The following is a 13,667-nucleotide window of genomic DNA, read 5'->3' as shown; positions in this document are numbered from 1 at the left end:
CATTATCACCACCGCCACCCCATACCACCATTGTCTCCACCATCACCACCTCCATCATTATTACCACCATCACCACCTCTACCACTTATATCACCTCTACCTCAACGTAGCCTCCGTCCCTGCTTTTTTTCTCTGTAGCCCTTGCAAGCACTGCGCTGTGTGGCCACTAGAGGGAGGCAGCAGCAACAGCTGTGGCTTGGTAGGTCCAGGGTGTCTGGGCTGCACTTCCACTCCCAGGCAGGACTCACTAGTGTGTCCTACCTGTCAGAGGGAAGATTTGATCTTTCTTTCAGGCTAACTCATTTTCACTGCATTTTTGGGAACACTTTTGATATATGACATAACTGTGGTGGAATTATAGGCACCACATGATTCACATGTTCCAATTAATAGCTTTTACCCTCAGATTTTTCCAGAATACCAAGACCACTAGATTTATACAGTGTATTACACAGTATATTAGTTTTCTTTTCTTCAAAGCATTCCACATGTGTTATCTTATTCTAAGTATTCAACAGATTTGTTTGATTTGGGTTGTCAGAAGATATTATTATGATTATTACGACTAACATCCACTTAAGAGAGTTGGAAGCTGAGCCTGGGTGGGCTGCCCATCCTCTAGGTAGCAGGCCCCGCCATCCTAGATGCCATCCTTCCTGAATCCAGACACGTGTCCCCCTCCCTGCAGAGCTGCCCCTAGTAGAAGGAAGGAGCAAACCAAATGCAGCAGTGATGGCTACACTGCCGCTTGAGGTGCTCACGTTCCCTGAGGCCTCCCACTGAGACTGTCGGTGGGGTAGGGGGGCTTTCTGCAGAAATGGGGCGAGGCCTGGCAATGGCCATGCTTACCCAGGGAGACACGGCCCGCACTCGGCATCATTCTCCATGTCCCCCGGTGTCAGCACGGTGGCCCGGAAGAAGCCCTCGCAGTCCTTGTGGCGCCTGCATATCTGGTAGCCTCCTTTGGAGAACTTCTCTGCCGGGCAGGGGACACAGCCGTAGTCCTCATCTTTGGTGCCATAGCCGCAGGACTGGCCAAGGAACAGGACAGAGGGATCCAGGTGAGGGCAGCAGCTGCACCTGCCCTGACTAGCCCTGTGGTCCTGGGGGCACTGGCACACCCGGTGTGCTGTGTGCATCATATGCACTGGACACACTGGCTGTGTCCAGAAGTTTCTCTTTGCTGGCCTTTGGCTCTTGACCTGTGCTAACTGCAACTCCCCTGTGTCTCCAACTCTGAGCTCCTTTCCCCAGTGCTCTTAGGATTCAGACGCTGCTCCTCTCCTGAGAGTCCCTGGATACATTCAGCCAGCTCAGGGGACGACCTGCCAGTGACACAGCCCATGGCTTCTGTCCCTCTCGGATCTCTATGAGAACCCTGAATGCTGGTGCTGTGGGTGTTGCTCAGAGCGCATAACAGCAGCACAGGAGCCGTTCCCACAGGACAGGGAGGCGCCTTGCTCGGGAGTCACGATGCCATCACTGCAGGACCTCAGTTTGCCCCGACTCAGAGGACCTGAAACCTGTCTGATCAAAGTAGAGCAGGAAAAGAATCGCCCTCTGGATAAATGGGAACGTCTCCTGAGAAAGCTGTTCCTGTGCTCACCGCTGCCTAAATCCTTTAGCCACGGAGTCTGGGGACCGCAGACCAAGATTTAGCTTGGGGACCGCATGGAGAGCAACACACATGACGGTGACACCACCCAGGTGATGGAGAAGAGCTCCCCACACCTAGGGCGGCTGGTAGGGGCCTTACCAGGTAGGGCTCCTCCCCCGGGCCACACTGCGGACACTCGTGGCACAGCCCAGTGGTCTGGTTGTAGTACTCATTCTCACCGCAGTTGGAGTACTCTGCCCTGGCTGAGCACAGCAGCGACACCTGCCACGAGAAAGGACGTCCTTTTGGTCTCCATCCCTCCCTGGAGACACGTGTGCTTACTCACGCGAGGACCCTGAGCAGGTGCTGTGGGGGGAGGAGCCTCAAGGGCGGGGCCTGCTGGTTACTTGGTGCTCGTGTGGTGCCAGGTCTCAGTAACTGCAGCTGATAAACCGGGCAGGCCACCTCTCCTGCCAGCTGGCCTCACTGCTGGTCCCCCTCCCCGCTCCATCAAAATGCCATCCCATTGTCTGTTCACCCACGCAATCTCGCTTCCACCCTCTCCAGAGTCGCGGAGGAGGTGGCCCTCTTCCTGGAGCCTCTAGACCAGAGGATTGCAGTCACATGCCGCCTCTTCTCCATAGGAAGCCTGATGATGAGGGCCTGGATCGTCCTCAGCTGCAGGACCCACAGGCATAGTGCTCACCAACGGGCGCTGGGTTGTGCATATTGCAACACAAAGAACTAGTTAAGAACCTTTCCATCTGTAGAACCCTAGAAATGGGGCTGCCAAGAAGTCTAATCTGAATCGGGTGCTGCTTGGTGCTTCTTGCCCTCAGAAGAGCCCAGTGAAGGGGCTGCTAGCAGCATCAATCCCAAGGGACAGCTGTGCAGACGGACATGGGAGAGGCCCAGGAGCTGGCCTACAGTAGCATGGAAGGCAGAGGAGCTCTCACTGGAACCTCCTCCCGGGCCACTGCAGGTACTCACAGAGTTAGGGTGCACTTACCACTAGGACGGGGAGCCAGGGCATCCGCTTGCGGTCTCCTGTGTGAGCCATCTGCTCCTGCGGCTCTGCCTGAAAGACACACATCATAGCACCCCAGGGCCAGCAGGGTCTGAGCTGCCCCAGGACTGACTGGCCATGGCCCAGCCCCCACCCTCAGTCCGGAGTCTCCACTATGTCCCTAGGGGGTGCGAGGGGCCCCCCTAAAAGTGAGGGCAGGAAGTGAATATACTCTAAAAGAAAAGATGGATTTTAAACTGAGGACCAGGCTTCGTGGGCTGACTCCACCCGTGGCCTTGCCAATGTCACACCCATCCCAGGGAGAAAGGACCAGAGTGCATGGAGGGCTGACTATGGAAGGCAGGGCAAAGATCAAATGTTCACCCGCTCACAGAGGCTGAAGAAGCCTGGCTTTACACGGAGCATAAAGTCCCAATCCTCTGGCTCTGGCATACCCCCTGGAGGTAGTGCCAAGACTCAGAGTCTGCGCAGCTCCTTCCCACTCCACTGCCCACTGTCCCAGCCCCACTGTCAGCTTCTTCCTCTCTCTGTTGAGAACAGGTTGTTGTCAAGGTGGTTAAGAGTGTGCACCAGTCCAACCACTTCATTTTATAGCCAAGACAATTGGAGCCTGGAGGGTGTAGTGACTCGTCCAGGGCCACATAGGGTAGCCCAGGCACTCAGATGTTTCCCCAACTGCTAAGTCAATGCACTGCTTTGAAGGAGGAGGTATTGATTTTTACTTTTCCATCGTCAGGATGGGAGGCCTGTGTTTCTAACCGAAGCAGGTTTACCTGGGAGCCTAGCTATACGGAGACAAGTGACATGACCATAAGAGCGCCTACATCCCTTCATGGGCGCTGTGGGGTCACTGCTGTCTCGCTTTGACACTGAGGTGGATTCCAGACAAAATAGTACACTCTCTTCTCATGGCTTGCTTGTGTGAGGAACTTTCCAGAATAAACCGCTAGCTCAGACAGGAGTCAAACTGGGCCTTGGGAAGCCCCCCAAGAACATTTGCCCTCTGAACCCTCTTGATTTGGGTGAGCCTTCTCTGCCCACAGAAACCCATAGTTCCTGATACCACACACAAAATATCACACTGTGTGGTATTGCTCAGAGCAGGAGACCTGATAAGTGGGAAATCCATTCTTGTTTCTGGAGAAAAGCCTTGAACTTAGTCTCTTCAATGCAATATCTTTTTTTTAAAAAAAGTATTTTATTGTATTTTTTGTTTACTTGAGAGAGGGGGATAGCACGCGGGGGAGCAGAGGAATGGGCAGAGGAGAAACAACAGGGAACAGCTCTGGGTTTGTATTTGTAGAGGTTTCTGTACACACAGAAGTAGGCTTGCAGCGATATCCGCTAAATTTTTGACAGATATGTTTGGCAGGGGTGACATAGGGTCGGGGTGACTACGGACTGAGGGGGTGACGGGGAAGGCTCCTTTTCCACACGGTTGTCAGCGTCAGAACGATGCACAGGTGTACACGTGAACTTGAGAACAGGAAGAAAGGCAGTAAAGATCTTTCTCTTCAGGAGGAAGTATCTGATTGCTCTGAGAACAGGCCAGAAGGATGTCCCGAGGGGATTCCAGACACAGGGGCCCTGCTGGAGATGGTGGGGGTGGGGGTGGGGAATGATGAGGATGAGGATGGGGCAGGGCCCCGGGGGCCTGGATCTTTCTAGGATCCTTCCTCTGCTTACCTTGGAGAGGTTCTCACCTGTAACATCAGGGGGCCTCTGGAGCAGAGTTAGTTTTCCAGAAACTCCTGAGGAGATACAAAAGCTGCTTTTTTTCTCACCTTCTAGCATGCTGGCTGCCTTGCAATTCAGGGCCACATTGACGTTGGAAACACACGAAAAGGGCTGAGGCAAGATTAAAGCACACAGCCACCCCAGTGGTGAACTTCTGGGTGTTTTCCTTCTAGCAAGGGAGCAAGCCGGGGCAGGCAGGACAGGAGCAGAGGGAGGCCCAGCCTGCAGCCCTGCCAGGCGGGGAGGGTAAGGCGCAAAGGAATCAGCTCCCTGTCCGCCGCACAGCCTGGCCCCTGCTTCAGGACGGTGGGTGGGTCGCAGAGAGGAGTCTGCAGCCGGGGCCAGAGGCTCTCTCCAGGAGAGTTACAGCCCTGGAGGCCTTCCAAGAACAATACTAAGGGTTTCTAATTTAATTGACTTCTAATTATAGCTGAGTCTGGGAGGGCTTCCCTGTAAACACTGCGGAGGGTTGGGCTGGGTGCACCCTGGTGTCAACCTGGAGCGTTTATTGAGAGGCTCATTAAAGATGTTCCCAGGCGAACCCAAGAAGGCAGAAAATAAAAACAAATACATAAGGTGAAACAAAGTCTGTGGTGTCAGATGCATTTCCCCCACGACTACCAATGCTCAGAGAGGGTACCCAGGGCCGGGGAGGAAGGCCAGGGCGGCCTCTGCTTAGGGTCCCTGACGTCCCTGCAGATGCAGCTCTGCACTGGGGAGCCAGCCTGGCCTGGCAGCCCAACTGCTCCCAGAAGTGACCTCCTGGTTGTCTCTGGGGATCGCCTGTGGCCTGAGCAGGGCGGCGTCCTGGCCTGCCAGCTGTCAGAGGTGTGATCGCAAGGCACTGAGCCCCCACGACTCCACCAGTGGTGGAGAAATGAAGCAGCCCTTGTCCCCGGACAGAACAGACTTGGCTTCACCGTGCACCTGACCTGCTGGCGGGTGGTGTGGTCCGGGGGCTGCTGGGGCCCTGAATCCACCACAGTCCGCCCAGTCTTGGAAGCATTTTCCTCATCTCATGGCCACATCTTTGTGCCTGTGGCCACTTTCATGACAGCACAGAGACCCGACTGGGTGAGTGCTGTGCAGGAAAGCGCGGCTCCCGGCTGCGGTCACCGCTTCTCCTGTCTCCACTGAGTCTTCCAAAGCACAGCGTCCTCTGAGAACAACACCACAACCATGAAAACACCAGCGGACGGCTGCGGACCTCTGACCCCAGCCCCAGCACTGCCCTGGCCGAACCCTCAGCACCCTGAGCCAGCTCAAGATCAAGGGTCGGGGAGAGCAGGCAGGAGAGACAAGCACGGCTGGGATTACTGGCGCGATTCGTTCCCTTTCCATCCTGTGACCTCAGCCTGCAGTCCCAGACCTGCCGTGAACCAAAGAGGAAAAAAAAAGGGTAGTAATGTAGAGCAAGGGCTGAATCACATCTTGGCAAGTTCTGTCGCTACTCAGTGCCTCAGTTATAGATAAACCTCACTGCCTTATCCATGGAATGGGTGTAAGAGGAATGCCTGCCCCGCGTCGGGGAGGAACGGAGGCCTGACCATTCCTGAAAGTGAACTTGGCCTCTCCTGCTGTGACCACCACCTCAGCTCCAGCCTGGGCATTTCAGACACATGGTTTCCCTTTAACATCCTCACGCTGTGGCAAGACTCCTGCTGACACCAAGCAGGCTGACTCCTGCAGACCAGGGCTGGGAGGACGCTCTGGGAATAGTGTGGTTGAGCCCCCGGTTCAAAGTACTTAGGGGAGAGTGTGGGGCCTGCACAAAACCAGAAGGTTCAGGGCTCTGGTGGAGGTGCAGCCTAAGGAAGCTGTGTTTGGTTAACCTGGAGGATTGGATGGCATTGAGAGGTCTCAACATCTCACATCCACGCAGGACTATGAAGCCTCTTCAATCGGGCTCAGTTCTGGGCCAGAGGTGAAGAGCTCACAGAATGAAGCCTACCTCCTGCCCTCCAGGTGCCTGGAGAGTGAGGGGCCAGAGGTCACCCACAGTCTGGGGCCGGGGGCGGGTAGGAAAGGCTTGGGTTACCCTGTGGTGCGCAGGGCAGGAACGGCCTGATTTGTAGTGTCTGGCTACTTCAGCGATATAAATACTCTGCCCATGGCATTTCAGCCGCTGATTGAAGCTTCCACAGAGATGACTGACTATGAAGAAGCCACAGGGGCAGGTGGCCTGCACTTTTGGAGGCACATGACCTATTCTTGGGGAGATCAGGGCAGGCAAAGTCTCCCTAGGTCCTGAAGGGCAGGTGAGAGTTTTCTTGGAAACAGGTGGGGAGGTCTCCCAGGAAGTAGGAGTGCGGGCTCCAAATGGCTGCAGGGAAAGCCACTGCTGGGCCAGAGGGCTGGACACAGGTCAGATCGGCCAGGAGGTTCCGCAGGCCTTGTGCGGAGGCGGGGCAACACAGGGACCAACCTCCCACTGCGGTGACAGGAAGAGCCACTCTGGCAAGAAGCGGATGCAGAATGCCACCTGGAAGACACGTATCACTAAGTCACGTGAATCATTTCTGCTTACTGAGTGCAGTGGACTGATCTACTACATCCCATTATTTTTATTCCGTTGGATCAATGGCAGGAGTTGCTGCCCATAGCAAGGATCGGGTAGACGGCCGCGTGGACACAATCAGTAAGCCAAAAACCACCCGCTTAGATGAAGACAAGGCAGGAGGGAGGAAGCCTGCAAGGAGCTGATGGTGGCCGACCTCAGGGGGAGCCAGCGGGTAGAGAGGGGGGCCTGGAGGATCCAGGACTAAGGAGACAGGTCACCAGAGGTGACGGAGCCCCGAGGCTGGCCCATATCTCCACTCAGCTCCTGGGTGTACAAGACATGTGTGAGGCTCCTATAGGCAGGTGGGAAGTGTGACAAATGTGAACACACTGAAAAGTCTGGAGGGCCTCCAAGAGGAGGCAGTATCTGGCAGCTGCACACATGGGTTGAGTTTGGGAGAAATATCTGAGCAAGGGAGCGTCTATGTGGCCATCACAGTGTCAAGGCAGCCTGGGTTCCAATGGGTTCCTCCTGGGCCTTAGGGAGGGTCGGATCATGAAACAGAGGAGCTGTGTCCTCGGGTGGCTTCCTTTTTCTCTGGGTAGAAAATCTCCAGGTTGGAGACTGCTGGATCACTCTGCTCCAGCAGCCTTTCTGGAACTCGGAGAAAGCCAGGGTTCCCGCAGATGAGGAAGCACAATCTTCTGTGCCTATAGGGAGGGGAGTCAGGGGCCAGGAGACACCGCATCTGGCAAAACGATAACAAATGCTCACAACTTTTCTTTAAGTAGGAAATGATTCCAAGGTAAAAAGTAAAGAAAGGACGCTGCATTCCAACACAGCCTCACGGGTACTGCAAGGAACTGAGAGGTGGAGAAAAGTCTAGATTGTTTGGAGATAAACTGTTCCATGACAGGACTTCTGGAGAAGACCAGAAATGAGGCCCATGATGCAGGACGATGTGGAGCCAGAGGCAGTGGGGATGTGCGGAGCTGAGCCTCCCTGGGGGGTGCTCACAGGGCCATGTGGCCTGAGTTCCCCGGCACTGGGTCCCCATCTATCTGGGCGGAGGGGACAGCGACTCTACACGCGGAACTGTGCCAACCTGCTGCCAAGGACCTTTCCAGCAGCGTACCCTCTGCTCACTTGCTCCCTGGGCCAGGAGCACCCAATCCTCAACCTCATTTGCTGGTGGTCTTGGCTCACAGTATCCACCATCCTCCCCACTAGCAGTTCCCAAGGGCCAAGTACCTCCCAGACACTACGCTGGGCTCCTTAGTTTGTATTAAGCACCTAATCCTCCCTGTTGGGCTGGCTGAGGGACAGGGGCACCCCAAATGGCGGACATCTCAAATTGGGTCAAAATGGCTGATTTTCCCGCCAAAGCAGCCATGACCACCAGATCATCTCCAGTAAATCAAAGCCTAGACAGGAAATCGAAACTTTCCATCCAGGACTTTCCAGCCAGGGGCCACCCCGCCCCACCCATCATCTGTACTATCCCCACCCCCAGCCAGTCACCTAGGGACACGGTGTTCCCTTGCCTAATTTGGCAAGGGACCCACCCGGATCCAGACCCAGAACCAATAAGGCTTAAAAACCCCCACACTCCCCAACCCGGGTGCGACTTCCCTGACTCGGGCCACCTCTCCTAGTCACGGAACCTCGCCCAGGAGCGCTCCCCATTAAAAGCAGCCTCGAACCTATTGCCTGGCTCTGCTGTTTTTTTTTTTTTTTTCTCTGCTGTTCATTTTGGAAAAAACCTAACACTCACCACTGCTGAGCCAGTGGGGACTTCTACAACTCCGTTTGCTCCAGCAGAAGCCAAGGCACAGAGAGGCTGTGTAACTTGCCCCAGGTTGCACAGCAGTGGGGCGGAGCCAGGGTCTGAATCTACACAGTCTGCCGCCACTGCTCACTACTGCTGCCCTGTATGTAAGTTAATACAGTCCGGGCTACTTGCGATGTAGACAAATATCTTTTTATTCTAAGGGAATGATAAGGTCTGCAGGACTGTGGGCTCCCGTGGGGGCCAGTCTCAGGAGGTTTTGCTTTCTTGCCCTGCGTGATACTCCTAGGACCCCAAGGGGGCAACGTTCTCCTCTGAACGTAGAGTAATTTGGCTCCCTTTCCAACTGAGCGATTGCTATGAGGCATGCAGAAGACCCCAAGTGTGACAGGGCTTAGTGGGCACCTGGGTGGCTCAGCAGTTGAGTGTCTGCCTTTGGCTCAGGACGTGATCCTGGGGTCTTGGGATCGAGTCCCACATCGGGCTCCCCACAGGGAGCTTGCTTCTCCCTCTGCCTGTGTCTCTGCCTCTGTGTCTCTCACGAATAAATAAATAAAATCTTAAAAAACAATAGCATGAAGGGAAAAGATGACAATGTTCCTAGCAACCAGAGGTCACAGAAGTCACAGACAGCTGTGTGGCTGTATCTCAGACTGTGGGAGGGGTGTGACCTTAGCTCTGAGTTACCGTGGGCATGGCTGGGAGGTACTGCCACCTACATGAGTGGCCGAGAAAGAACAACAATGCCCTCCTCTTCATAGCATTTGACAGTTTCACACTCTGCCTCCTACACTGGCTCCTAGAAGGGTCCTTCAACAGTTGGGCTCCCACATTCTGAGAGCAGTGGTTCTGGAAGTCTATGTAGCGTGTTCATGCTCGGGGCTTGGCAACTCCAGGTGGGGGCCCTGTCGGTGAACCCTGTCTGCTGCTCCTCTGGCAGCAGTGGCCGTCTTCCTAGGAGATGACATCCTGCCTCACCTTCTGGGAAGCCCCCTGTGGCATTCCCACCTGTTCATAAGACCGCATGGACAGCAGAATTCTTTGTGCTCTTGTGGAAGGATTATGGGCACCTGCCTTGATTGGGGATTGGACAACTGGCAGTGCACACGAGGTGTGAGGACCCACGGGCTTCAAAGCCCCCGACATCACAGGTGTGGGCCGCTGCCCGTGGTCCTCAGGCTGTGGCCTCTCTCCTCGGCCCCCAGCAAGGGGAGCTGCTTTCCCTTCACACACCCACTGCAGACTAGACCGTTTCTCCGAGTCTCAAGCTGGCCTGGATGTCACAGGCAAGGCCGAAATAAGGTAAAATCTGTCCAGCCTTGCTGCCACCCCCTCCCCCCGGCCGGGGTGGGGCTATCTCTGGAGCCACAGCAGCAGCACCTTTACCTGGGAGCTGGGTAGAAAGGTTCCAGCAGAGCCCTGGCCCACCTGCTGCTTCAGCAGATCCCTGGGGGAGTGGGGAGTGTCTGCGTGCACCCGGAAGCTTGAGAAGTGCTGGGCGAATGACCTCCTTCTGACTTCTTACTCAGGCCTTGTTTCATTCCTCCCTGCAGACCCAGGCAAGGGCTTCCCCTGGGTCTCTCCCTCCTTAAATTCTGACCGTCTCCCAAGGAACAAATGCTGTCTTTGGCCTCACCCTGCTCAGTACTGTGCACTAGACCCGGGGACTCCTGTGCTTTGTGAGTTCATCACGCATTCGTCGTTTATTCATCAGTGACTGCGAGTCGCTCCCGTGTGATGGAGACCCTTGGACACAATAACAGACAGACAAGGTCCCTGCCCCACTGCATCTTTATCTGCCCAGGAGACAGAGAGAACACACCATTACCCAGGACTTCAGGCCAATTCTCACATTTAGAAGAGGCACCCCCTCGGGTCTAGCTTCATGCTGGCCTGTAATGGGGTTCAGGGTGGGCCACCCCAAACATGCCACTTTGGTGTACTATTTTGAATTTACATCAGTCGAGAAACACTGGTGCCAGGACCCTTGGACCATCCTTTGTGCCCCTGAAACAGGAGATAAATGTCCGCTGGGAAAGGCGCCCTTACTGTACCAGGAGATGCAGAGGTTCCTTATGCACGAGGTGGGGGTTCAGGCTGAGGAGGCTGCATAAACACACCCTTTACTTGTTTACCACCCAAGCCCGAACTTCTTATCTTGTCAATTCTTCCCTAATTGGGGATCCCTGGGTGGCTCAGCGTTTTAGCGCCTGCCTTTGGCCCAGGGCACGATCCTGGAGTCCCAGGATCGAGTCCCACGTCGGGCTCCCTGCATGGAGCCTGCTTCTCCCTCCTCCTGTATCTCTGCCTCTCTCTCTCTCTATGTCTATCATGAATAAATAAAAAAAAATTAAAAAAAAATTCTTCCCTAATTGTTTCTCTGTCTAAAAGGTTTGGTCACATATTTTTATGGGCTCCTACAGGTACAAAATTAAATTTGTTTTTCCCCTGTTCATCTGTCTTCTGTCAATTTATTTATCAGACCAGCCAAAGAACAGAGAAAGGAAGTAACTGTTCTCCTCCCCTCCAGCAGTTTGCCCCTGGGGTGACCTTCACCCTTGGAGGGCTGGCTCTGCCCCTAGGTGGCTGGCAGGCACACCGCCCCTAGGTCGCTGGCAGGCACACCTCTTGGTCATGTTCCGTGTTGGCTACTACCTTTGGAGTAAGTACAGAGAGTCACCATTGGGGCCAGAGGACAGTTGAGTCTCAGTGACTTCACTGCTGGATCCAGGTGGGCCACCCCTGGAATGTGACCACTCTGATATGTGAAGATGCTACTTCTTCCCTCCGGGAAGGTGGTATAACCCCGGAGCTACACCTGAGGCACCCTCAGCCTTGAATCTGCTGGCAGGGCTGAGACAGTGGGGCGAGGGGAAGCCTTTGTAGGAATGAGGGCTTCCCAGTTACCTACTTAAGCATGTGGGACATGGGTCTCTCTGGTTTTGGTCCCTCCACCTCTCCAGTGGGCTCACCTGCCAGAGAATTCTCAGAAGGCAGTGCTAGCCGACTGTCCAGCTGCAGTGACTGGGGACAGAGGTCCCACCAGCTCCCTGGGAGCAGCGCTGTCCTCCTGGCCCACATCATGGGATGGGGGACCAGAGGCAGAGACGGCAAGGTCTGTGGCTGGCCCACCCTGGTCCTTAGCACAGGCGCTTCGTGGAGAGGCGGGGTGCTGGCAGCTGCCTGTGCTTTGGGGAGGCAGCTTCCTGCCCCCCCCCGCCCCCCACTACCCTCTCCTGCCTGGCCTCCCACACTCTCCCCTCCCGCAGGAGGATGCCCCAGGGAAGGCTGCTGGTGGCCTCCTCCCCACACATCCACAGGATTCCTTTGCTCCCCAGACTCCCCAGAAGGCCTCCACTTCCCACCAACAGAGACAGACCTTCACTCAGCCTCCGGGAGCCTGTGGAGGTCGTTATCAGAGCAGCTGAAAACATTTCCATTTGATGTGATTTATGGCTCTCAGGAAGCTCCCCCCTCCCATCTCCGGTGGATTGCTAATTGATGCTGGATTGTGAAGAGGTTAACTCATTGTCTTTCACTTCTGTTTGAGTCAAGTCTGTCTCATTGGAAGCAGCTGGAAGGTGTCCTGGGATAAGGCGTCTCATTGCAGTGAGGGGTTGGGACCTTGAAGTCATACCAGCCCACAGGAAGGGTCCTGAGCTTGCCATCCTGAACTTCTTAGTGATTCTTAAAGGAGGGGCCCCCCATGTCCATTTTGCATGGCCTTGCAAACTAAATGGCCTGTCCCCTTCTTAGGCTTTCTGGCCGGGCAGGCAAGGCTGCCACATGGCCTGCTGTTGGGCTGCCCTGCCTGGGAAAGCGCAGCCCAGGTCAGGAAGAGCCCAAGAAAAGGAGCCGAGGCCCACAGGAGCCTCACTACCTCCTGAGACTCAGGAGTACAATCCCAGAGGGGTGGAAGAGGCAGGCTGAGAGACACTCCTGCCATGCAGAGCATCGGGGTATCCTAGGGCTTTAACTCATAGCACAGGAGGACTTTAAGGGGCCAGTCTCCATTCTTGCCCACAGCACAGAGAAACTTCCATTCAAGGCTTCTGGTGAAGGTTTCAGGGCCATGACAGGTTAACCGATTGTCACCAACATCTCTGGGGTGGGGACAGTGTCCATACATTCTCTCAAGGATAGGATTTTGAGTGAAAACATATGCATACCTTATATGTATATATGCACATATCTGTGTACACATGTGCGCATGTGTGTGCATATACATACCTCTTTTCTAAGGTCAGAGATCTTTCTTTGTTGGAGGAACTGTGTTCAGGTATCAGTTGGCTGCACCCATTAGAATTTACTCTTGGGACAATTCTAGGGCTCCAGCTTTTCCCTCTCCATGTCAGCCTTTGGGGCCCTAGACCAGGTGAAAGGCCGCTGGGGCTTTCATCATAAGATGTTCATTTGAAGTCTGTGGTGCTTAAAATGGTTAGCAGAGCACAGGGTTGATGGTTCTCAAGGAGAAGCAGGAGGAGTTACTTCGCTTTTCCCAGAGTTTTGGGGACAGGTGGGGTGATGCCCGGGGAGAGTGGGAGGAAATGGGAGCGGGTGCTGGCCGAGGAGGAGCCCTGGGTAGGAAGGCCCGAGTAAATCTACCTGTTCTGCTGGCAAGACCCAGACAGGGTCCCACACAGAAGACCCGGCCTGCAGAGGTGCCACTGGGCGAACCTGCTGGACAGAACCCTTGGGTGGTGATTTCCCACAGGATGCTGGCAAAGACTTTGGTGATTTGAGGTGAAGGTTGAAAATGAGAGTCCCCACATTTTATTTTAAGCTTTAATTGAAATAATACTCAGAAAATAGTCATTCTTACACAAATAAGATAAATGCAACACAGGAAACATTAGCTACTTTTAGATTTTCCTTTGAAGGATCACTACTAACCCAAATAAGCATGTCAAACTATTTCAGATTCTATGGGGAGCATTAGCTCTGTAGAAGCAGAATCTGGAAAGGCAGCAAAGATCAAGGAAAACTAGCATTTTGGACATTTCTGTTCACATCACAT

The 13,667-nt window shown here is 54.5% G+C and overlaps 1 protein-coding gene across 4 annotated transcripts in view; it reads right to left on the bottom strand.

The window, feature by feature from the left end:
- Window positions 1-13,667, bottom strand: part of EDAR (ectodysplasin A receptor) — a 96,495-nt gene that overhangs the window by 34,707 nt on the left and 48,121 nt on the right. For all 4 annotated transcript variants that reach the window (XM_026010907.2, XM_072742875.1, XM_072742874.1 and 1 more), the window contains exons 2-4: window positions 2,607-2,675; window positions 1,757-1,879; window positions 850-1,031 (exon numbers count right to left, since the gene is read on the bottom strand). In XM_026010907.2, coding sequence (XP_025866692.1) covers window positions 850-1,031; window positions 1,757-1,879; window positions 2,607-2,657 — 356 coding nt within the window. In that variant the 5' untranslated portion in view covers window positions 2,658-2,675. The remainder of the gene's footprint in view (window positions 1-849; window positions 1,032-1,756; window positions 1,880-2,606; window positions 2,676-13,667) is intronic.

This window comes from Vulpes vulpes, chromosome 16 (genome assembly GCF_048418805.1).
Source record: "Vulpes vulpes isolate BD-2025 chromosome 16, VulVul3, whole genome shotgun sequence".
Classification (NCBI taxonomy): domain Eukaryota; kingdom Metazoa; phylum Chordata; class Mammalia; order Carnivora; family Canidae; genus Vulpes; species Vulpes vulpes.
Note: the sequence above shows the minus strand (reverse complement) of the source record. Positions and strands in the feature narration are given on the sequence as shown.